The sequence below is a fragment of the Platichthys flesus genome, chromosome 10 (genome assembly GCF_949316205.1).
Source record: "Platichthys flesus chromosome 10, fPlaFle2.1, whole genome shotgun sequence".
Lineage (NCBI taxonomy): Eukaryota > Metazoa > Chordata > Actinopteri > Pleuronectiformes > Pleuronectidae > Platichthys > Platichthys flesus.
Genome location: NC_084954.1, coordinates 11,737,796 through 11,761,403, shown reverse-complemented (window position 1 = coordinate 11,761,403; position 23,608 = coordinate 11,737,796). Strand labels below are relative to the sequence as shown.

The following is a 23,608-nucleotide window of genomic DNA, read 5'->3' as shown; positions in this document are numbered from 1 at the left end:
TTTTCTCAGAAGGGTGGCTGGCGTCTCCCTTAGGGATAGGGTGAGAAGCTCAGCCATCCGTGAGGAACTCGGATTAGAGCCGCTGCTCCTTCACTTAGAAAGGAGTCAGCTGAGGTGGTTCGGGCATCTGGTAAGGATGCCCACTGGGCGCCTTCCTTGGGAGGTGTTTCAGGCACGTCCAGTGGGGAGGAGACCTCGGGGAAGACCCAGGACTAGGTGGAGAGATTATATCTCAACACTGGCCTGGGAACGCCTCGGGATCCCCCCGTCAGAGTTGGTCAATGTGGCCCGGGAAAGGGAAGTCTGGGGCCCCCTGCTTGAGCTGCTCCCCCCGCGACCCGACCCCGGATAAGCGGATGAAAATGAGATGAATGAGGAGATATATATATATGTATTTATTTCTTGGATTGAAATATATATATATAGTTTTTTACGTTTATGGGGACAGATGCTATCATAATGGATATTTTGCCAATTGTTGATATGGAATTTCAGAGTCTGACTGGGCAAGGCCTCTCTTCTCTACATCTCACTCAGACTCACCCTATGTCCTGATCCATAGGTGCCTGTACCTTTTGCAAACAGCATGTCTTCTCATCGAATTACTCTATCACAGAGAGCAACGTGAATATGTCTGCTACCACACATTGACTGACCAAAACAATTTCCCTTGTGTGGCATGAACATTTTCATTGAAGGTTTTTTAATATGTATGTAATGGTTAATGGGATTTTGCGTGAGTGTGTAGATTTGTGTGATCAGTATTCCATAAGTTCAAGGTGCAGGCACCAGGCCCTGTAAAAACTTGCAAAGCTAGAGCTAGATCACGACCGAATGAACCACACTGGTTCATTATCCACGTCATTCTTTGAAGATGATTGGCTAATCAAACCCTCACACTTCCTGAGCTTGCTGATGTTAGGAGCAGTCTCCCCCATGATCCTATTCTCCACTACTCAGACGAACATCAGATGCCTGCCCTCTCTATGGCATACGTACAGGCGAGTGCTGCTCTCTGACCAGCCGGAGCTCCAGCGGAGCCGAAAAGCGTTTGAAGTTTTGTTCAATCAGCACCGCAGCTGCAGAGAGCTGGCTTGGTGGGGGCTGATACTGTGTGGGGTGGGGGGTGTTGGTTGTGTGAATGCAAATGTAACTAATATGAAAATGGATTATTATTCCATACGTAGCAGTACTCTGGGTTTATGCACCAGTCTAAAAATAGCCTCCAATCACGATCGGCTCATTTGACCTGCAATTGTTTTTTAAGAAAGGTTGTTTCATTATTCATTTGTTTGCCTTTTTAGGCAAGATTCAGATTCCCCATCATCTGTATATAGTCGAGGCTACATCAACTGCTACTCAATTTAAGTTTTAAAATGCATCATCAACCTTTAACAAAATGCTCTTATGTTAAAGGTTGCTGACTATTTTTGAGCGCCCACTGAGAAGTTTGAAACAACTGCTGGCCTTGTTAGTACGGAGAATTAAAAGTGCGAGGACCCTATTGGAATTGCTTCGATTATTTTAGTTAGAATTTTATCAATCTGCATTGTAGTATGGGATAAAAACGTATACGTGTAGAAACTGACAGTCTTCCGCATTCCCTTAATACCCAATGTCAGTAACCGTTCCACCTCATCATAAGTCCTACGAAAGAAATCCCTCATCTTACCTTTCACCACTGTTGATCCTTGTTCATAGTTACACCTAACCATCTGCTTCCTGTTTACACTGGCATGCACATTCCTAGTGTAAATGAACGTGAAATATATTTTCAGGTGTGTTCGAATTGATGGAGATTATTACTGATGCAGAGATAAACCACCTGTGCAATAAATTTAAGTATGGCCATGGCCCTAGTCTTACAGTAGCTTCTCATCTCTAGGGATGGAGTATTGTGTAGACTATGCATTCATGCTGAACTGCTCATCATCCCTAGAGACTTGCCTTCTGCAGTCATTAGTTGAAGTGCACAGGCTTGAATCTGATCCCTCTCTGCTGGACCTGAACAATCCTGCTGCGACAATTGTGTGTATCATGTGAATGGCATCTCTCCTAAGCCTTGAATCACTCTGACCATTTTCAAAGCAAATCTGACACTGTGAAAAATGTAGACCGGTCGGCAATGCTTCCTTTTTGTAAACCGCAAAAACTCTGGACTGAAAGTTCACTGTTGTCTTTACATAAGCGAGCAAACACTAAAGGGGAGATATGTCACAGCAGCGGTGGCAATCATTCAATTGTGTTTGTGTAACTATTTGCAAATGTTTCAAGTGACTACACCTAGTAATGGACGTTTATAGTCCACTTGGACCAGTCGGTAACTTGATTTATGTCACTCATGGCAGCGAGTGATTCCTCGCCACAGATTATATAACAGTGAGAGTGCTACTTATCCAGGGACTAATGAACCAGCAGAGGGGGGCTCATCTGTTCACCATACTTAGGAGCGCAAAGACCTTGACCTTAGAGTGGGTGTTCACTGTTAAGACCCACCCATTACTTAAGTATGGGTTTGGTTAGAGCTGCATTTAGACCATTACCAACCATTCTCCATAACCACTCATAGTTGGCTTGGTCTTGGTGGAGAGGTAAGGAATGTTACATGTTAACCTCTGCAGCTTTTTTTAAATGCTTCATGTGATATGGTTTCTTAAAACAAGTCTTATGCTATTTTTTAGCGATTAACCACGGGATAAGTCAGAAAAATTGGGTCCAGATATTTCCTGGAGTTTGTCTTTCACGTATACGGAATGCAGCAGGACATTGTCTGCATCAGATGCATTTACAACTTCAACAGGAGGGAGGACATGGGGCTTAACTTTGGATGCGGAAAACAGTGTTTTTGTTCGTAGCCCAATGACACTGGCATCAGCCCTTCTTACCAAAGGCTCTTGAATCTCATTTGTCTTTCCAAGATGACCTCTTTGTAGGCATCTTCCATGTGTCTTTATCAACCTGCGAAATCTGTATTCTTCCAGTTTCATGTCTCACGTTAGAAACACCATCGTCACAACTGATCGCACACTCGCAGTGTAGTTTCCAGACATTTTTCCTGCTGCATTCTCACAGGAGCTTACTAGGACATTTCCAATATATTGAACCAGGGGAATGGCAGGAAAAGTTCCGTAAGATGTTGGGTCAGCCCCTTCAGAAAATGTCAGGAAAATGTCTGCAGTTCAGTGGAGAGTTCAGTGCATGTCTGAAACTGTTTATAATGTTCACAACGGACGAATACATTCACACGTTTTAAAATACTAAATACATTGTTCACTTCTCTTTTGTGGTTACATTAATTAGAAGATGGATAATGGTGGAATGAAATAATAAATTGTAAATTTACTTTAAATGAAATGCTTAGTTAAAATGAACTTAACTTTATTCCATCATTGGTAAGAATAATTGTCAATTTATCATTAAAGCTTAAAAATCCAAAATGTATTCATTCAAGAAAGGCTGAAACAGCTGATGTTAGGAAGCTGCTGAGACGGAGCCTGTTTCAATCAAATCTGCACAAAAATCATGCGCTGCTGAAGGAAATTACAGCGCTCAGGCTACAATGGGGACAACGAATAGATGATTTGTGTGAATACCATCAGATAAGTCATTTTTCATTTCAATTAATCACCAATTATTTCCTCAGTTAATCAGTGAATCTTCCTTTCTCAATAGAATAAGATGAAAATGTCCATCACAATTACTCAGAGTCCAAGTTTGTCTTTTTCTCACTAATGGTCCAAAATCCAAAGATAGGCTTTGCACTGCTATTACAGATAAGTATTTGAACAATCGATTTATTTCAGTTTTCAATCAAGCAAACAATTATGAAGATTGCGTCCAATACGTTTTTTTTTTCTTCAATTGACTCAATTCAATTGAATCTGTATTAAAGATGTGTAAATGGCTACGCAAACATAGTTACAGCAACAACAGGAGTCTACTGAAATTGCCCTGAAGATACTGAGTGACATGAGACCTGCAAGGTGGGAGGGGTGTTGTTGTTCACTGTGTTTCTTGCTGGATCACGTTTGAAGAGACAAATGGCCTCCACTCACTATCACACCACATAATGGCAAGTCCATAAACTTTAATGAGCCTCAAGGAGAAGTTAGCATGTTTATTGCAGGAGCAAATGGCAGAATACAGAAGGAGCTTTTTTAGTTGGTTGTCTGTGCGTGTGAACATCCGGTCTGAGATATTGTTTCCTCTTTTTCTGCAACTGGTTCCGTTTATTAAAGACTTGAGTGTGGCAAGTTTGAAAGCTGCTCCATAATTTGAATATATGGGTCTTAATGGTTTGGTGTTAAATGGAAGGAAGGTCATGTCACACAAGTGGTTTTGTTCTCTCTGTGTCCTTTGTTCTTTGAACCACGCTCTCTACAGAGCGACCATAATCTGTAGATAAAGATGGTCGACAGGACAGTTCCACTAAAGTTAAGCCAAATTGTCTCAATTACCACTGGGTGGCTTGGTGCAGTATAGATCATAAATCCCAGCTCCTCTATATTAGTACTTTTTTTTGCCATGTTAGTGAAACATCTTTTCTCAAAGAAGTTTTATTTCACGTTGGCTGTTCCTATCAAACTCTTTATTTTTCTAGTAAGTTTGATTTTAATTATATAAGTGCAAAAAAACTGTCACTTAAACCTTGCTACCATGGCTCCATCCTCAGAGTGCTTCATGGCAGACTCTGGCTCCAATGCACAATATGGCGGCGCTTGTATCCAGGAAATTTGGGCTTCTTGATGGTGGAAAAAAGTGGTTGATTTGTCATCTATTTTTCTATTTTGGTTATGATACTGACATAACATGGAGAAAAATACGTTGCCTTTAGCACGTGACTCATGTTCCCTCTGAATTTTTTTTTAAATTTCTTAACAAACCGACCAAAAGAGAACAAAAAATAAGAAAAGAACAATATTGTGTGTCAGAGTCATGCCACAGAAGCTTAAGGAGATGGTCCTTTATTAATGATACTTTGCTGGCAGGATTGTAGTGAGGAGGAACCAGTTTTATTACTTGTACTTGGCACTCAGTTGAAAACATATAGATGCCAGCGACCACCACTGACATTTCGTATTAAACATTAATTTAGTTTTCATTGCATTTATGCTCGATTAGTCTGTGTGATAAATGCGAGGGATACAGTGCAGAGTACTAACAGGGCCAGAGTGGATAAGATAAACTTTATTGACCCCATGCAGGGTAATAAAAGTGTCACAGCTACAGTGGTACAGAACAGATGCTTAAATAAGTAACTTTGAAAATGTAAAAAAATAACAAAACCACGATAGAAGCTACTAAACCCAATTTACAGTTGCTCATCAAAAGGTGTTTATTAACAGTAATGTTTGTCTATATCAGTATTGCTTCTTGTTATTAGTTTTTTTTTTCAGAATATTCCTATCCTATTAATATGGTTACAATTTTGAGTTTGAGTCCAAAATCTTTTTTATTTTCATTGTTGTAAGAATCTTTTGAGACCTTCTTGGTATTTCAGAGATTTCAGGGTATCTTTTTGGAGAACTGCTACTTTTTTCTGATACTTAACACTCACTTACCTATGAAGTTCACATTTGGCAGGACCTCGGATCTGGCCGCCAAAAGAAGATGATTTACCTTTTTATTTAGGTTTTAAAGAACGTGGTGCCCTCTCATTTTAATATCCAATAACTTATATTTATATTTCTGTGAAATTAGACATAATTTATTTTTGCCATTGAAATATTAACTTAATAAAACACTTGAGTTAACCTCACACTTCAAGAAAGTATAGCTACAGCATGTGCTAATTAGACACAGCCATCAGCACATAGTTCGGCTGCTGTCGTATCTAATCCAACTGAGTTTAACATCTTGCTAGTGGACACACAGAGATAGCGCTGAGCTTTGTTGACATATGACACACAGAGTATCTCTCGGCCTGCTTAACGATAAGAGCAGCAGTGTTGTTGATGAGCTGTCATGCATGTCTCTCTTCTCGCAGAGCTTCCGGAGAACTGGAGTGACACAAGGGAGACCCTACTGGAGGGCATGGTGTTCCAACTCAAGTATCTGGGGGTCACGATGGTCGAGCAGCCCAAAGGAGAGGAGCTGTCTGCGGCTGCCGTCAAGAGAATAGTGGCTACGGTAAGAGACACATTTTCAGCCGCAAACACTCACACACAGTCATAACTTAATTAGATTTAATACACAGAGCTTCTAAAATCTTCTCATCATCATGCCTGGTTTAAGAAAACTCAGTTTCTCTGAAGCAGCCGTATTATATTCTCCCCATCATCACCTCAGCCACTTGTAAATCAACACCCCCCACTCAACCTCATCCCATCCAAGGTCCAGATTGACATTTAGAGGAGAATGCAATTAGTTGGAACATTGTCGCTCATTGCATGGCTCAGCCAGCTCTATCATTGCAGGAAATTGCTTAATGTTATTGGATCTGGCAGCTCAATGGATAACAAAGTTAGTGGTGGCAGAATAGTGGACTTGGGACACAGTGATGTATGGGGAGGGAGGCAGAGAGAATTTAACTTTTCATTTCGTGGACTTAGTTAGAAGTTCAGTTTAAAAATACATTTTTCGTTTGAAACACTTGTGCAGTTCCAGTTCTCAACATGTCTGTTAGGAATTGTCGGTTTGCCAGGCCTTTCGCAATGATGGTTGCAGCTTTCGTTCTGAAGCGGTGCAAGTGACCTGTTGTAACTGGTCCGTGGCAAGTAGAGACCGACTGCTGACTGTTCATCTGTTTAAGTTCCGAGAAGCTCGAAGCAGACCGGAGAATCGCTTGTAGTTGCAGTTCTAGTGAATGCGCTGTGGTTGTTTGTTTTTGGTGATTAGTCCTTACAGCAGCTGCTACAGTGAATTGGTCACCTGTTTATTCAAAGTTTACAGATATTGAATATATTGTATCGACATACAGACAGTCAGAGTTTTCTAGAATTAGATTGACAATTGATTGTAGGAATTGTTGTTTGTGATTTGAATAAAACTGTAAACAAAATTGTAAACATAAATTCAAGGTGGTTTTGATTGTTTTTCCTTTTTGTCTCTCTTTAACATATGATCTCCTTGTGGCCTCTGCCCTTTCTTTCTCATCCTTCGCCACCCCATCTTCCAGGCCAAAGCAAGTGGAAAAAAACTTCAGAAAGTCACGTTATCGGTCTCCCCCCGAGGAATCATCCTTTACGACAGTGCCTCTAACCAGCTGATAGAAAACATCTCCATATACAGGTCAGTTTTTTTCCCGACTCCTCAGGCGCCTTGTCAATGTTTCTCACACACTCCATGTCCTGGATTGAACTGGGCTGCTCTGATTAAATACCCTCACCCTGAATTTAAAACCAAAAGTTGTTTTTCCTGTCTTGTTCTCATCCATCACTTAAAGAATGTGAGTATAAGGATGTGTGGTACTACAAAGCAGGTGTGTATGCGTCTGTGTCTCTGTCTGGGTGTGTGTGTCTGTATCTGGGTGTCTTTGGTGTGTGAGAGGGAGAAATGTAGACAGTCAATAAACTGTACGTCTCATCAATCTCAACTACCACAGGACTCCCTCACAGCTGTACGCCTGAGCTTTCACCTTAGGTGTGACTGACTGACACACACACACACTCACAAACACTTTTTCTCTCTTGTCCTCTACTAAATATCTACAGATCTCACTTGCCGGCTGCCGCCTGGTCCATTAAAGCTGTCTAACCTCAAAGCTTGAGTCACTTTTTTTAAACTCCCACATTTATGAATCTTCATATCAATGCAAGCTGGGACTTTCTGTCATTTGTCTAGGATTGAATAGCCTCATATTGAATAATTTTGTCTAAAACTAGGCCGATTGAACAACAGTTTTCTGAAGTTATCCTAGAACCATTTTATTAACAAGTTGTCTTCCAGGCTGACCTTGGTCAATCTGAGCCAATTCAGAGAAAAGCCTCAGTCCTCCCACCTGCTAATCTTTGCATCACCTGTCATCAAATTTCCTGGCTGAGCAATATATATATATATTAAACTCTAGTATCTAAATCACTGAGCTTTGAACTTGAGTAACCCTTTCAAAGAAGATAGATAAAACAGAGGATTCAATTGAATTGATAAAATGTGTATGTTGCTGTTAAATGCAGTCACAGATAATTAAGGCTGCAATGGATTATTAATTCCATCATCAAATAATTTAATGATTATTGTTTTTATTATTGTTTGCGAATAAGAAATATAAAGATAATAGTCCTAATTTCATATTTTTTGTGGAGCACACTGTCGTGGTGCCTGAGTATAAAATTACCCGATTCGTCCAGCCCCCATTTTATGCAATGCCCGTTAAACGCAGCACTGATAATGGATTCTCTCATTTGATGAATAAAAAGTATGTAAATAAAGGAGTAATTAAAAGGCTGACTGGGTGAGTGGGTCCAGCTGTAACCTCAGGATGCTGTGAAGACATAAAGCAGCTGGTTGGGTGTTGCAGCCCATTGGAGCTCTCCTCCCCAGACATCTGCTGAGAAGACGAATGACCAATAAAATAAATGGATTTGAAGAGACACCCTATTTCCCTGACGCTCCCACCCAAAACGCTCGCCTCTAAATCATGATTTTGTTGTGCAGGGCGCAGCTGTGATTCTAAGACCTCCTCAAACTTTTCCTGCCATACTTTCATAATTGACACAGCGACATGCCGCACATAGTCGGAAAAGAAGGACAGGTGGAAGACATTTCTTATAACCTTCCTCCATAATTGGAAGTCTCCCTCTCAAGCTGGCCGCTGATCCCATCACCTTGGTAGCAGGGTGAAGAGGACATGATCAAAACATGGAGCAAAGCTGTTTGTGAAGCATTACAGCATAATGTAAAACCCTGCTATGCACCTGAGACCGATAAGCGAGATGGATACCTCATAAATATGTGACACAGACAAATCTCACATCAACAGGGGACCTTTGACACCAGAACAAGCCAAGAAGCGTTGTTTTGGGTGTTTTCATGTATGTCACAAGGACCAGGCCCACTCTACAAGCTATAATTTAAAACTTGCATGTTAGTCAAGGTTGTTTAACATGTGCACTCAGTGGGAGTGTAGTGACTTGTTTAAAAAGCAGAAAGGGATGGTATCCGTTTAGCGCAACAGCACAGATGTCCACATGACAATGTTCGGCTCAGTACCTGTACACAGCTGGGGGGTTGTTTGATCACGTGCAGAGCAATGAGAGTGTGTGTGTGCATCTGTTTTTTTTTTCCTGTAACACGTTTGAAAGAAAAAATCTGATTGCTGGGGCGAGCTTAAGGGCTTAATGCAGATGAAGTTGCATGATGGCTCCGCTTGATCTGTGAAGAATCTCTTAAGTCTCAGTCTTTTTTTTTCCTTTCAGAATATCATATTGCACGGCAGACAAGATGCACGACAAAGTGTTTGCCTACATTGTCCAGAGCCAACACAATGAGACCCTCGAGTGTCATGCCTTCCTCTGCACTAAGAAAAAAACGGTGAGTAGATAGATTTTTCCTGTTGAGTGTCAAGTGAGACAACAAATGTGTGTGTGTCCAACATAGTCCAGTAACTTCCTTAGGATATAAATATTAGTTATCTTTATGGCTCAATTCAGTTCCTGTTTGGTTTTTTTATTATTGAACACTTATATAAATAGATGACCTTATTATAGAATGTGTTTGTCACAGCAGCAACCAGTAAAGAAATGCAAGAATAAAAATTCACACTTAAAGAAAATACAGCAGCCCTGAGACAGTTAAATAAAATACAAGATAAGTAGTGTGATAGTCTTGTACAGGCAGAACAGTGCAAAATACAAATATTTTACGGTGCTGAGAAATATTATTAATTTAGTTCAGTACTCTCATATCTGTGCATTTATTTTGAGGTTACGTCGAGCAGCTGGTTAGCTTAGAGTGGAAACGGGGAAACGTAGTTTACAGTTATCTGAAAATCTCTTAAGCTCAGTAATTAGTGTATTATTTCCATAGACTACATATGAAGATGGATGACATGATGGTGAAGCTACTTTTGGAGAACCTTACTTGCAGGTGCAATGAAATTGATAGACGGCTTAGACTGACTCCTGATTGGACACTGTGTAACCTTGAGACCGGGTTCATCCCCAAATCGCTAATGCGCAGACTCTGGCTCCAACTGATGTCATTAGAGCAAGATGAAAGTGTTTTTGTATCTGGATTTTTTTTAATCTCAGCCTTCATTTCTGTATAGTGGAGGTGGAAAAAATGTCGTCCATCTTTATATATAGTCTATCGTTATAACTAATTTAGTCTTGGTCACTGTGACTCCAAGAAGTCTTTTTTTTTGTCATTGTGAGGTTGCCAGGCAACTAGCCTGCTCCCAGCCAATAAACAGTCCCTTACAGATACCCCATGTTAAACCATGACCTGTTTTTTTTTCACTTAATGTTTTTGGAAAGAAAAAACAACGTGTTGAGTAATTAGGTTTAGAGATGCTAGTAGGTGTATATTGTTGCACCAGGACAGGTGCAACAATATACACTGTTGTTATACAATGTTGTTTCCCCTTGTTGGTAATCGTAATTATTTGGCTACTGGCGTGAGAGCGCTATTGATCTTCTCATTTAACTCTCGGCAAGAAAGCAAATCAACTAATTGGCTAAGTGTCAAAATAACCCTTCACTGCAATTAGTGACGTATAAATAAACGTATTGTTTAAAGAAAGGTGACACGGTCTTTACGTTCACCTTTTCTCCTGTGCAAAGCAGTTAATGCAGATGTCTTGAAAAGAGAACTTAAGAAAAAAGACATTGCCACTTTGAGTCCAAGCATTAAATCAGGAGACAGACCAGGGTGAGAACATGTAGGGCGGGGGAGGCTGTCATCCTTCTCTTGGCATTCTCTCCATCCCTGGAGGTTTTTCGGAACGAGGGAACCACTCCCTCCTCTTCCTTCCCCTCACTAATTTAGTTCTGGCCAGAAGGCCATGTATCCTCCCACTTTCATAAACAACTCGTCTTGGAGCCGCACGGGTTTATCTTCCTCCTCCAGTGTCTGTGAAAGGGGAGTCCTCCTTGTGTTTGTGCTCGGTTCCTGTTTTTATTGGGGTCACAGTTCCGTCTACTTCCTGGAGTGTTTCCTTCCCTTGGTTGAGAAAGCTGATTATTCATCTTTCATTTCATTCTTCTGCAGTGTCTGACCCGTGTTTGTCTCTGTGCTTCCCACCAACAGGCCCAGGCTGTAACCCTCACAGTGGCTCAGGCGTTCAGAGTGGCTTTTGAATTCTGGCAGGCTGCCAAGGAAGGTACGCATGGTCGCCCCCTGACGTCCAGAACGTTATGGATGAGTTTTCCCTCTCCACCCCCATATATTGTTATTCTCTTCCTCTTACTGTACACAGTCATTCAGTCGTCCTTAGGTTTTGCGGAAAGCTTGGAAACGCTTATCATTTGTTTTACCTTGACTTCTTTTTGAGGGGTCATGTCAACTAATGGAGAACTTTTTGTCCGCTTCCATTGATTGGACCAGCTCCCAACCCAGTTGTTAAATCATCAGAGATCAAACAGACCTGCTTTGGTCAGAGACGCCTCTCTATTACAGAAAACTCTGTCATGGTTAAAATCTCATATAGGTATAGCCCGGGACAGAGGTGGGCTGAGTGGAGAAGATCAGCTTTGATCACAGGACTCAGATGTACCAGCGCTAGGATTTTCCCTCTGTTTTTTTCCTCATAATATATTTAGATTTTCTTGTTAATGTCAAGCTATAAAGCATTGAACCGCTTTGAAATTGTGAGTGCCCTTAATAGCAGTGTACAGTGAGGAGATTAGCAGGCAACAGCACGCAGTCAAAGTGCTGTGTAAAGGACAGTGTCACACACAGCTCAGCCGAACATGTATGTAATTAACCGCATGTATGACTCCATGTAAATGAGCAGTTCTCGCCACATGATATGGTTTCAGCACCATCAACCCTCTACACGTTGACTTGTCGGTGCTCTTTGAATTTTTGGATTATCCATTGTTGCCGTCCGTCTCGCTATTGCACCTGGCACCCTTAATCCCACTCGGCCCACACCCATTGAGGCATTTTCTCTTTCCTCTCCTCCCCCTATTCCAGCACTTGCTTCTGTTTATTATGAGGAGCGAAGAGGTAGCAAGCGAAGGAAAGAAGGAAGGGGGGATGGGGACTCTGATAGTGAGAGAGGGCAGGAGATGATCAAAGGAGGGGGGGGGTGGGAGGGATGGCGAGTGTGTGTGTGTGTGTGAGACAGAGAGAAAGGAAAATGATTGTGTACGTGTGTCAGTGCGAGCTCAACTCCCTGTCAGATTCAGTGTCAGCGCCATTGATCTTGTCTCATGTGCTGGTTAATTCAGGACTTTAGAGACACATGCTCACTGTATGAACATTCTTACTGCCTCTTTCATTCAGTACACATTTCTACCCCTTCTTCTTCTTCTTCTACTTCTTCGTTGCCTTCGTCATCTGTGTGATGGTCTTAGTTGTTTTTGTCGTCTTCATCACTGTCTTGATCTTCTTTGTCTTTATATTTGTTATCGTCTTCATTATCTTCTCTGTCGCCTTGTCGCCATCATCTTCTACTTTGTCTTCAACATCATATTCTTTCTCCTCTTCCGTGTCGTCTGCACTGCTCTGTCTTCTTCTTTTTCCTCTTCTTCTTTCTCAACTTCTTTTTCTTCATCTTCACCTTCTTCTTCTGTGTTCTTTAAGAATGTTTTTATGTGTGCACATTTCCATTTGCGGATGGATTAGTTTTCCCAGGATCAAGGCCACAGGCTCCCACCTCACGCCTCTTTATTTGGCTGTTATTTTTTGAGCTGCATATTAAATCTGCTTAAGAGAGCGTACTGTCTTTTAACCTCACTATTTTTTGAGCACACTTCATCCCACCCCATGTTATTTTCCCTTTTCCTACTATTCTTCACCTATGCATGGCTTCATTTTCTAGCCGAGTCTTTTAATTAGCAAATCTGCTTTCTCCGGATTCAGTACGAGGTTACTGATGAATGAGAAGTGATGCGACACTGGAAGGGGTTATAGAATGGGATTATTACAGCTCCACATCTCTGTTCAGAAATCTGTGTTCATAGAAAATTCACTGATAACACAACAGTGGGCTTTGAACTTGCATATCTTTAAGTCGGTTACATGTTTGGCAGGAGTTTGTTTCTCGACTCAGACTGAAAGCTCACACTGGAAAGGCCATGGGGAGAAAATTGTTTCTTGGGGAATAACGCTGCTGTCACTAAGCTACCTGTACTCAGGGGAAATGAGATGTTTTCTTTTGCTGCCTTCTTTTGTTACACCAAGGATTTTGATGAGATATAAACTCCTCCTTGCTTTGAGAAGGTCTCTTTTGGACAGACAGTAATGGACATTCGATCTACAGCCATCGAGTTACAGTTCGTCAGCATCTCTGTGCCTCATAGGGATCATCACAGTAGAGCAGAAGGTCCTGTGTGTCTTCTTGATCTGTTTGAGCATCTGCTTCACTTTCACATAATGGGCCATAGGGATATTTTAGGTAAGGCAATAATAAATATTTGTATGTTCGCGAGTAGAGTCTTTTTTACTTTTCGGACAACCAGTAAAATAATTGTATCAATTTAGTTTTATCTCTGTTGATATTGACGCTCCAGAGGAATTATGTTTAAAATTGCCAGGACAGGATATTCAGACCAAGACATGTATAATTTGAGAGGAGACATGTTAATTGATCTTATTAAAGGATGGTTTGCCAAAAATTTAAATAATATATACTAGGTCTAAAATACAATTAGGTAGGTCTTTATTAGGTTAATGTTCAATTAATGATTCTCCTGTTGCACTTTTAAGCTGAGTTTTATCTAAGAGAAATGTTAATGCATTACTGTAAATCCTCCATGTGTTGTAATTCTTACACGACCAACAAGGAACTGATAACTGAGTCTACAAACACCCCTGCCTGTTTATCTCGGTAACTTCCGCTGAGCTGTGGGATAGACTATGGATAACTCCTGTCTCTGTCTGTAGTATGAGACATAACGTGGCGTTTTCTAGGCTACTTCATCTCATGTTCTGTTATGAGAAAGTCTAAGTAATTCTGGGATATTCACGTCTTGAATTTTATTCATTATGGTCTTAAAAAGGTATTTTTATAAAGGTCTTAAAACCCTGAACTAATGAAAGCCAAGTGTTTTATTAGTTACACATAAAACAATGATCACACAGAAAGGAAACAAGAGGAGAGACAGAATGGTATGACATGCAACATAGCTGGAATGTAGCTTTGCGTGAAAGAAGAGGACGCACAGTGACAATATACTGTATGTTTATTTTGCTACAGTGCATTTCCCCAAACTGTGACCTTACAGAAATTACTATATCTCCCATATGGGGCAAGTAAACAAAGGGGTGTAGCTGAAAGTTGAATTGAAAAGTGGAAAAGGAGATTGAACGTTCTTCATGGAGTGGTGTACCACAACATACACACAGGGGCTTGCAACATGTTCCTGTGCAACGAGTGCAGGACGTGGCACTGTTGGACGTTGATGTTGCACAACTGTAACCTCAGCTCCTCACTTCTGGCTGTGGACTTTTCTTTGCGTGTCACCCTTACCCTTTTTCCTATCCCTTTGTTTTCATGCAGATGATCAAATAATCTGTTGTTGTAAATTTACTTCCAAGGCTACTGCTTTGTTTACAGTCAGATTTTTACTGTCAGATACCACAATATGTAAGATTGATTTGTAGATCTGAGCGTGACGTTTCACTCTGTCCTAGAAGTCATTCTGGTTTTTGCTGAAAATAAGCATAGCATGATTCATAATTTAGTCCCACTCTAGCCCTGTTCACACCTGTTACTAACATCCGTTATCCTCCTGTGACCACTTGTGATCAGATCTTACTCCCTCGCTCTATATCCAAATGCGTCATTCGTGTTTGCTACAAACAAATTGTGTTTCTACCTAGCCTGAGTTTAGAGATGTGTCCTATGACAATGATTGTGTGTATCCGCGCCAGAGAGAGAGAGAGAGAAGTAGAGCAAGCTGAGTCAGGAGGGGCTGAATGAAAGAATCCACAACGCAGTGAAGAAAGAATTAACCAATTTGAGAAAAGTATAAATTATTATGTGCTGATCAGTGTTGATATAGTGGCAGTGGCTACAATCAAATCAATTTATAGTCACCGAGAAGCAGTCTGTCCTTCATATGCGGCCAAGTTTTGCTGATAAACACAGGCATTGTAGCTTCTCTACAGTTTAAAATGCAATAATCGCTGTTCTCATTTGCACTTACTGACCTGCACTGGCGTTTAAACCACTTTCTTAGCAGGTACAAATGTTTTGGAGTGAGCTGAGCCAATTATCTGTCTGACCCAGATGCTCTCTCTTCTCCGTTTAAAGTCTGCTCTCACTGTATTTAAAGCTGTGTGAAGTATGAAGTCTGTTACAATCTTTACAGCCCAGGCAGGCCCTCTGAGTTTCAGTCGACAGATGGCTTGAGTAATGGCCTTAACCTTATCTGCCAATTTACTGCTGCTAATTTGTTTGCACACATTATACGCCTGGTTAGCGAAACATTCAGTTGCTAGAAAACGGTTCCCTTCCTTCAGTGTTGTACTGCTAGGGCATTTAAACACTGGTTACAAGTTCCTTAATCACACCACCACTTGCTTAACTGCCTGCTCTCTATTTTTATTTCTCGTTATCCTCGGCACACAGAGAAAGAGAAACGAGTGAAGTTGGGCTCAGACGGGGAAGGAGCCAGCAACTCTCAGTCAGAGAGCTCGACCAGCCTGGGCAGCCTGAAGGGAGGAGGTGAGTCATCACATCTCTCTCTTTCACACCCTATCTGTCACTGCAACTTCAGCCTCAGGGGGGGGGGGAGTTGAAGTTGAGTATTCAGCCCCTTGTCAGAGGTTGGCCTATATTAAGGCTGCAGGCCAGCGGAAAACAATCTGCATTCTATTGGTTATTCTTTCTCACTGACATCGACACAATGAGCTGTCAATGACATTTTTTAGTGGTTTGTCTGATGTTAAACGTAAAGATGATGCTCTCTTTAAGTTGGAAATATTAAAGCCCCCTCGCCTTGTCGTGGATTCCTCTAAAAGAAATCTTCGATCCCCATGACATTTAATGACAACAGAGAACTATCCATGGATGCACATTCATATTCTGCCCGATGATGCGTGTGTGTAAAGCAGAGTGTAAAGAGGCTCACATTTTCTTGTGACCCAGTTGTTCCATCAGATTTCCTTTGTTTCCAGGACATCAGTTCAAGGGTCATGTCTTCTAAACATGATTCTGGCATCCACTGTGCCAGGAAACCTTCAGGCATGATTAGCTCCACATATTGTCCGAGGCCGAAGATCAGGGGCATCTTATCACCAGTGGCTCAAAGGCTGTTCACTTATTTCTTATCATGCTTCCCTCTTCCCTCTTTGTTTTTTGTTTTAGGTTTTGATGAGAAGGCAAACCAACCTATTAAAATGTCAGACTGAGTCCATGTTGGAATAGGTGAATAAAACTGCAAACTGTACAGAAGATTCAGAGGGAGCAATGGGCGCATTGATGACATTTCACATGATGGGTTTGAATATAAATATCTCCGAATGACAAGGTAGAAGACGCTGACAAAGATGTCAACTTGGAAATATGAGATTCAAGATCGTTTGGTGATAAGAGACGATGCCGGAAGTCATATCCTGCTTGTAATCAGATGCCACCCCTTGGCTGGATGTTCTGTTTTTCCTGTAGTTGGGAAAGCATCTGACTTCGGGAATCTCCTCCCACATGATTCATTTGTGAAAAAGAAACTTGTCTGGACCCAATTTTCCAGAGTTCATGTCTGAAACCGGCTTTAAAGTCTCCAACAACATCTGCAAACATCAGCTGTGCATGGAGCTTACTCCTTTGTCTGGTAGCCAGGTGGCTTCCAGCCAGAGAGGGATCTCTGCAAATCTGTGCTGATGCTTTATTTGGGGCTCTGGCCCTGGACGTGGAGCTTTTTATGACCAACACAGGCTTTAAGGATGATGAGGCTCAACAAAGCTGGAAACAGATTCTGGTAACGGAGTGGCTTGGTGTGCATTTTTATTTTATTTTTTTACCATTATCCCAACGACCATTCTGTGGATCATTTTAGCTGGACTTCTGTACAGCAAAGTGGCACAATAATACAGCAGATTAATGCACGGAGCGGTAGAAGCATGTGAGTGCCTTATGAAATGGGCCGAGCATTTCTCTGCTGGCAGAGGTTTTCTCCTGTCTGCCCTAAAGCAGTGATTGGGGACAGCAGAGCTTTGTAGCTGTATGTTAGGCCTTACCAACCTTAAGCCGTCCCTCCCTCTTTTCCCCCATGAACCACAATCAGTCCGACAATATTACCTTTTTCATAAAAGCAGAGAACTATAAATGCCTTGAGCCACTGTTGACAGAGAGGCTGAGGAGGTCAGATAAGGATCATTAGATTCAGGACTGAAGTGTGTGCACAACAAAGTCTCAGAAGAGGAAACAAGGTTTTAATGTTCCCAGCAGACAACATTTGCCTAAAGAGTTGACAGAAATTAGTGTTGACAAGTCTTATTGACACACATTTATCATCGGATGAGGCCTTACAGAGACGTGCGAGTCAGGGGGTACTCCAGGCTCGCTTATCACAGAGTGACAATCCACACACGGCTGCTTTAATGAGACCATTAGAGCCTCAATAAGAAAACCATAATGACTACCATGGCATTATACTTTGTGCACGCATGCTGCTGTTTACTGCTGCGTGACTGTATGATAATCACAGGAGCCGATCAATATGTAATTTGGAGCAAATGAGTTGTCATTATTATAACCGCAACTGTTAGTGAATTCTTAGAACTGCGAAGGGAAGTAAATGAGGTAAGGTAAGTAATATGAGATTTGAAAGGTTTATTTATATGTTTTTCTCCTTCGCCTGTTTCATGTTGCAGAGGTGGCCACAGGGAAACTTCTGGACCTGGCTGAGGGAGCCAACGTGGCACAGGTCCACTCAGGGACCAAACAGACGGAATCGGATTCCTCAATGGAGCATAACCACACAACGGAGAACAACAATACTGTCTGGGTAAGACAGAGGAAACCGCTCAGTCGGTTTCAGCTGTTCGGGCTTGATAAGAAAGGAAAAGAAGGATACCATGAAGGAAACACTGATTAAGTGCCTGGTGATGTTCGGGTACCTGTTGTATTCACGGGAGCTGCAGTGCTGCTGCTCAGAGTCAGACGATAGCCTATTGAAGAGAAGTGGCCTTATCAAATGGTCACATAGCTGGAGTGGGTGTGGGGCTGCAAGTAGCCTCCCGAGATCATTGCAGCTTAGAGAAAAGTATGTTAGTGTGTGTGTTAGCTTAACATTATTAATCACTGTGTACTGATCATCTCTCAAGAAATCAAACTTTAACCAGCTTGTGTGTGTTCTCTATGGCAGGAGTTGGAGGACGGTCTGGACGAGGCTTTCTCAAGGTGAGACACATTGAACCAGGATGTAGATTATTTTTTCTTTCCTGAAAGCCCATTCTCTGCCACACAAGCCACTGCTCTGGAAATAGCCACCTGCGGTTTGGCCTGCTCTCATAATAAACACTGCCTCTCCCCTGCACTCGCCTCAGCCCAGTGCTCTCCCACAGACAGACAGACGGGCTCAGTTTACAGGCCCTGGCACTGCCGACCAGCCTTCCTGATTCACGCGGATTTTTGTATAGGGCTCCGTTTACCATGGTCTCGGACCAACACCCTGATTTCACATGAGCTCGGGAAGCATGTGATTATCAGAGGGACACGTTGCTTGGTATTTACACCACAAAAACACAGTGGAGTAACTCTAAGTTTCATGTCTTAGGTTGAAGGGATATTCTGTGTCTGAGCAGAATTTCTTTTTCAACTCTGCCGACGTAACAACAAACTATCGAGAATGGAGCTGGAGTCCAGTGTGGTTAATGTTTTCGTTTAGTGCATATCATCAGCACTCAGAGAAGCTGTTGTGGTCGACAGATTCAACCTTATATTAGTAGATATGTATTTTCTTCGGCTCTGCTTGGGCTCTGCCTTCTATTTATCATGCTTCTGTTTAGCGAAAGAGGAAGGATGAATTCTACATTCTGTGTTATCAGGTGTGAAGAGGCCATTTTGGCGGTTATCGGATGGATATTTGTCTGCTCACACTTTAATTACACCTTAATGCCATTAATCTCCTGTGCTGTGATTAATGAGGATGCTCCCAGCATGAGCAGAGACTCATCCACATGCAGATTTATGGAGGTGAAGAAAGTTCAGGGGCCCCTCGAGAGCCAGGCCTGGTCGATGTCTTTGAGATGAAGCTGGTGTGGTACAAGACAATTGGAGACAATTAAAGATTCTGTGAATGAGACCATGACAGTGTTTGTATTATCACTGTACCTGAGGTTGGTGTGTGTGACACACACACACTTCAACATGACATATTAAGCTTCGGATAAATTTACTGTTTATAGCCGAGTAACCTAAATTGGCCTTGTCGTCACCCATATCATTTTAGATGATAAAAAAGACCATTAACAGCAGATATGTGGCTATAGGGTGTAATTCTATATATCTCTATTGATCTTGAAAAACGAGTAAATCACAGACAGTATACATTGAGATTGGGAAATTCTATTTTCCTCATCCAAAATTTTTTTCTGGTCCCAAATTATTCTGTCCTACATTTGATCACCTCTATGTAAACAGCCTGGAGATTGTAACACGCAGCATCACAAAAGCAACTGCTCGCTCACTGCAATGCCTTACTTTGAATCTTTTGAGTCAAAGAGTCTGTTATTATTGTTTTATGAGTGACATTTAATTCTCTTAAATGAGCAGTCTAACCCCCGTATCTCCTGTTGTTAACTGCAGATTAATTCAAATGCTGTTCATCTTGTTGCTTCTTTGTGAGACTGCACTGCCACCTGCTGGCTGAGCACTGGCCACAGCTCTAGATGTGAAATCCTCTGACGTGCCTGTTGATCATAAAGATCACCAGTATTATGCATGTTTTCTGTCCCGCACAGAGGAAATATACCTTTTTTCATAATCAAGGTTGTCGCCCTCTGTAGGTCAAACCCTCCATTGACTTTTTTATTTTAAAGAGGTAGTTCAGAACAATTCTGAGTAAAAAATTTCCTTGACTTGTGATGTTTCCTCTGCACCCTCAGCCGCAGTCTGGATAGCTTTGAATCCTACTCAGGTAACCACATCATATATGGATCTAGTGACTTCCACCTCATTGCCCATCAGTCGACCCAACATTCAAGTCTTCTCATCTGCCTTAATGTCAGTTTACCACCTGATTAGTGGAGACACAGGTGCTTTCACAGTATCATTTTAAGGCCATTTACCATTAACATGCTGTAGCTCAGACCTTTTGTTTGACTTCATTCCATTGTTGGATCCACTCCTGAAAGACGAGGGTCTCTGCCACAGAACCTGATTAGTCCTCCGTTTGTGATGTGGTGTTTGTTTTCAATTGCTCTTTGGTAAGAATGAAGGAGACTGAGTTGCATTGTACTTGAGGTCCTTTTTTTAAATTCTACCCAACTTTCGCTGCCCTAAAACCACATCACTCCCTATTACAGGAGAAATAGCATTCAGTTGAGCGCATACCTCTAACAAGGCCGAACAGTCAAGCTGCACCAAAATTAAAAAACTCGTAGATGTCAGTTCCCTAAACATTTGAAACCTTTTTCCCACCAAGATCCATGAAATATTCCCAAGGAAAATTGTGAAAATGTCAAAAATACCTTATTTCACAATGTGAATAATTCCTGGATCTGATCCGGATCCACACTAACAATGAAATGGGATCTTCCCTGACCCATACCACATCCTTCCACCATGTTTGTTAATTCTAATCCGTTTAATAGGTTTTGCCAAATCCTGCTAACTAAGAAACTAGATTGGCACTCGGAGAGTGCGTACCTCCAACAAGGCTATTGCCCTAGCTCGCTATGTTTAAAAAAAGTGGGATAAAGATTCCCTGGATGTGCCCCGTCCACTCCAATACTAATGCGTTCTTCCTTGAGTCATGCTTCGCCCTTCCTAAAAATGTCATGGTAATCAGATATGTTGATTTTGAGTAATCCTGCCAAACAAATTTAGTGCTGTTAGATGTAGTGCACACATGCAAATAGAAATCAGTGTTATCCTGGTTATTATTAAAGGCATAACACATAGTGACCCCGCCCCCTTAAAACAAAGAACAATGAGCCATAGGATCCTGCTTCCTTCGAAGAACTTAAATTCCCCTCAGTGTCTTCATCACAAATGTTTTGTGTGTCTGCCTCACCCTCATCAGATTTGTCTCTGAGTGATAGATGTCATGAATTAAATTGTTGTGGTTTCTGTATGTGCTGTAAAAGCATGGTGTCATCTACTTCATTAACTATTCATTATTAGTTCATAAAGGAGAATATTTTTTCTTTTTTTGAGATTGTCCTTCATGAAAAACTGGAATTCCACTTTCAGACTTCATGTTCATGTCCATATTTTGTGTTCACAAGCTTTTAAACCTAATGTAGCGACAGTACCCTGGTTTCATCATGACTGTTACTGATGAAATATCTCTCTCCCTCTGCTCTTCTAGACTCGCTGAGTCTCGCACTAACCCCCAGGTCCTGGACATTGGGGTAAACCCTCAGGACTTCAACACTGAAGAGTGCCTGTCCCCAGGCAAATGGGACCAAGACGACTCAGACTTCACTGCACAAAAAGATTTGTTTGGGTGCTAATATGAAGCCTCCCCTGAGAAAAGGAAGCAACAGGGAAAGACTTGGCAAGACGGTGGTTAAAAAGAAGATGACTAACAAAACGGGACATTAGGAAGGGTTCCCATCCTTGTCCTTGCTGCCAAGTCCTCTCAGTGGTGCAGTTTAGTGGCTGATGCTACTGCACACAAGCGGACTGAGGAGGAGAACATGAGCAGGCTGCTCACAGAACAGGCCAAAGCAATACAAACCAATTTCTCCATTTTCTATGGAAAAAGAACATGCAGTTATTTAATGTTTGTTACAGCCTGTGTGTTATTACCCTTTGTGTCTGTTTACCCATTCACTGTTTGTAATGTGTTTATAATATGGGCTTGTGTACATAGTGCACAGAGTGTGAACGTGTGTGCTGTTATAAATGTACCAACAGGTATGAGACTTACAAGGAGCAGAGTGTGTAACAGGTCATTAAGTGAGTTAAAGGTCAACAAGGGTCTAGATGTTTTATTTACATACAGATGTTGAAATGTTACCGAACTAGAAGCTAAAACTCACTGGTGACGGCCACATCTATTGTTGTGCATCACAGTTAAAAGTTACTACCTATGTGCTTCAAGGCGTCTAAAGCTTTAAAAATAACCTGTGTGTATGTTTCGATCAAAGAGTGTGTGTTTGATCAATGTATGAGAACAAGGTGACAATCTTATTTTTTATTTTTTTTCCTCCAATGGGAAAACTATTTTTGCACTCAGCATTCATCCATGTTTAAAAGCACATATTTCATTTAAGGGAATATAATGTCAAAATGTATCAAACTCATTATTCAGGCTTCTGTACTCTGCCTCTATTCACTCATCCTTGTGGATCTTTAATGTTTTATTATGTGACAGCTTTGAATCACAGTAGATTCTTCAGGCCGGTTCAACTGAAATGTTCAGGATCTTCAGGACTTGTTTTGTCAGCGTGTCATCAAACCTCATGAATCAACCTTGATTCATAACTGAATAAACAAAACATGTAGTCCTCTACCCCTGTATGTTAATTTATAAACCTGCATTGACTTTGGTGGTTTACTTTATTTTTCCTGGTTAAGGTTCCCTGTGTTATTGTTGTCATTTTGTTTATGTATGAATTTTATTTAATTCATTAACTACATAATTTCAATAAAGGCAAAAATGTATTGTTAAGTCTGATCCATTGATTGTAAAAGCTTCGTGATAACAGTTCGTTGCTTATTTTAGCAGCGCATGTCTGTTCTGATCTCTATCTTCTCAATCAGAATCAGAATCAGAATTCTTTTTATTGCATATTTGCACATACAGGAAATTGCCTTGGTGTGGTTGGTGCACTTTACAAACAAACCTTGACCACCTTGACAAGCAGATAAAGCTTTCATTTGCGGACATGTCTGGAAGACCAGTTTGGAAATAAAGTAGCCTCTGTATTGTACTAGTGTTGTAAACCAAAGCAAAAGGATAATTGATGACTGCGTAAAAATATTCCAGTGGTCACAGGCATTTTGTCCAATCCATTCTCGAGTACAAGAATCTCAATAATGCCTTGAGGGAATTTCTTGAAATTTGGTTCAAATATTCAATTGCACCTAGAGATGAGATGATTTTATTCGGTGGTCAAGGTCTGTGTGGTCTCACATAACATCATTTTTTAACTTGGGAACACAATAACTTGGGAACACCCTCAGAGTTACTTTTAAAATTTGGAACAAATGGTCATTTGGATCCAAGATTAACTGATTACATTTTGCTGGTCAAGGTCACAAGGAGCTCATGTTCTTGTGAATGAAATATAGGGAATTTCATTACATCAAGCGCAAACACTCACTTGAACTTGAGGATGACCTAATTAAAATATGAATAAGAAAGTGGTCAAAGATAACTGTAAC

The 23,608-nt window shown here is 41.2% G+C and overlaps 1 protein-coding gene across 1 annotated transcript in view; it reads left to right on the top strand.

Annotated features, from left to right (window-relative positions):
* Positions 1–22,892, top strand: part of ldlrap1b (low density lipoprotein receptor adaptor protein 1b) — a 35,816-nt gene extending 12,924 nt beyond the window's left edge. The window contains exons 2-9 of the mRNA XM_062397163.1: positions 5,987–6,129; positions 7,118–7,230; positions 9,357–9,471; positions 11,188–11,260; positions 15,680–15,775; positions 17,923–18,056; positions 18,417–18,451; positions 21,585–22,892. Coding sequence (XP_062253147.1) covers positions 5,987–6,129; positions 7,118–7,230; positions 9,357–9,471; positions 11,188–11,260; positions 15,680–15,775; positions 17,923–18,056; positions 18,417–18,451; positions 21,585–21,729 — 854 coding nt within the window. The 3' untranslated portion in view covers positions 21,730–22,892. The remainder of the gene's footprint in view (positions 1–5,986; positions 6,130–7,117; positions 7,231–9,356; positions 9,472–11,187; positions 11,261–15,679; positions 15,776–17,922; positions 18,057–18,416; positions 18,452–21,584) is intronic.
* The last annotated feature ends 716 nt before the right edge of the window (positions 22,893–23,608 follow it).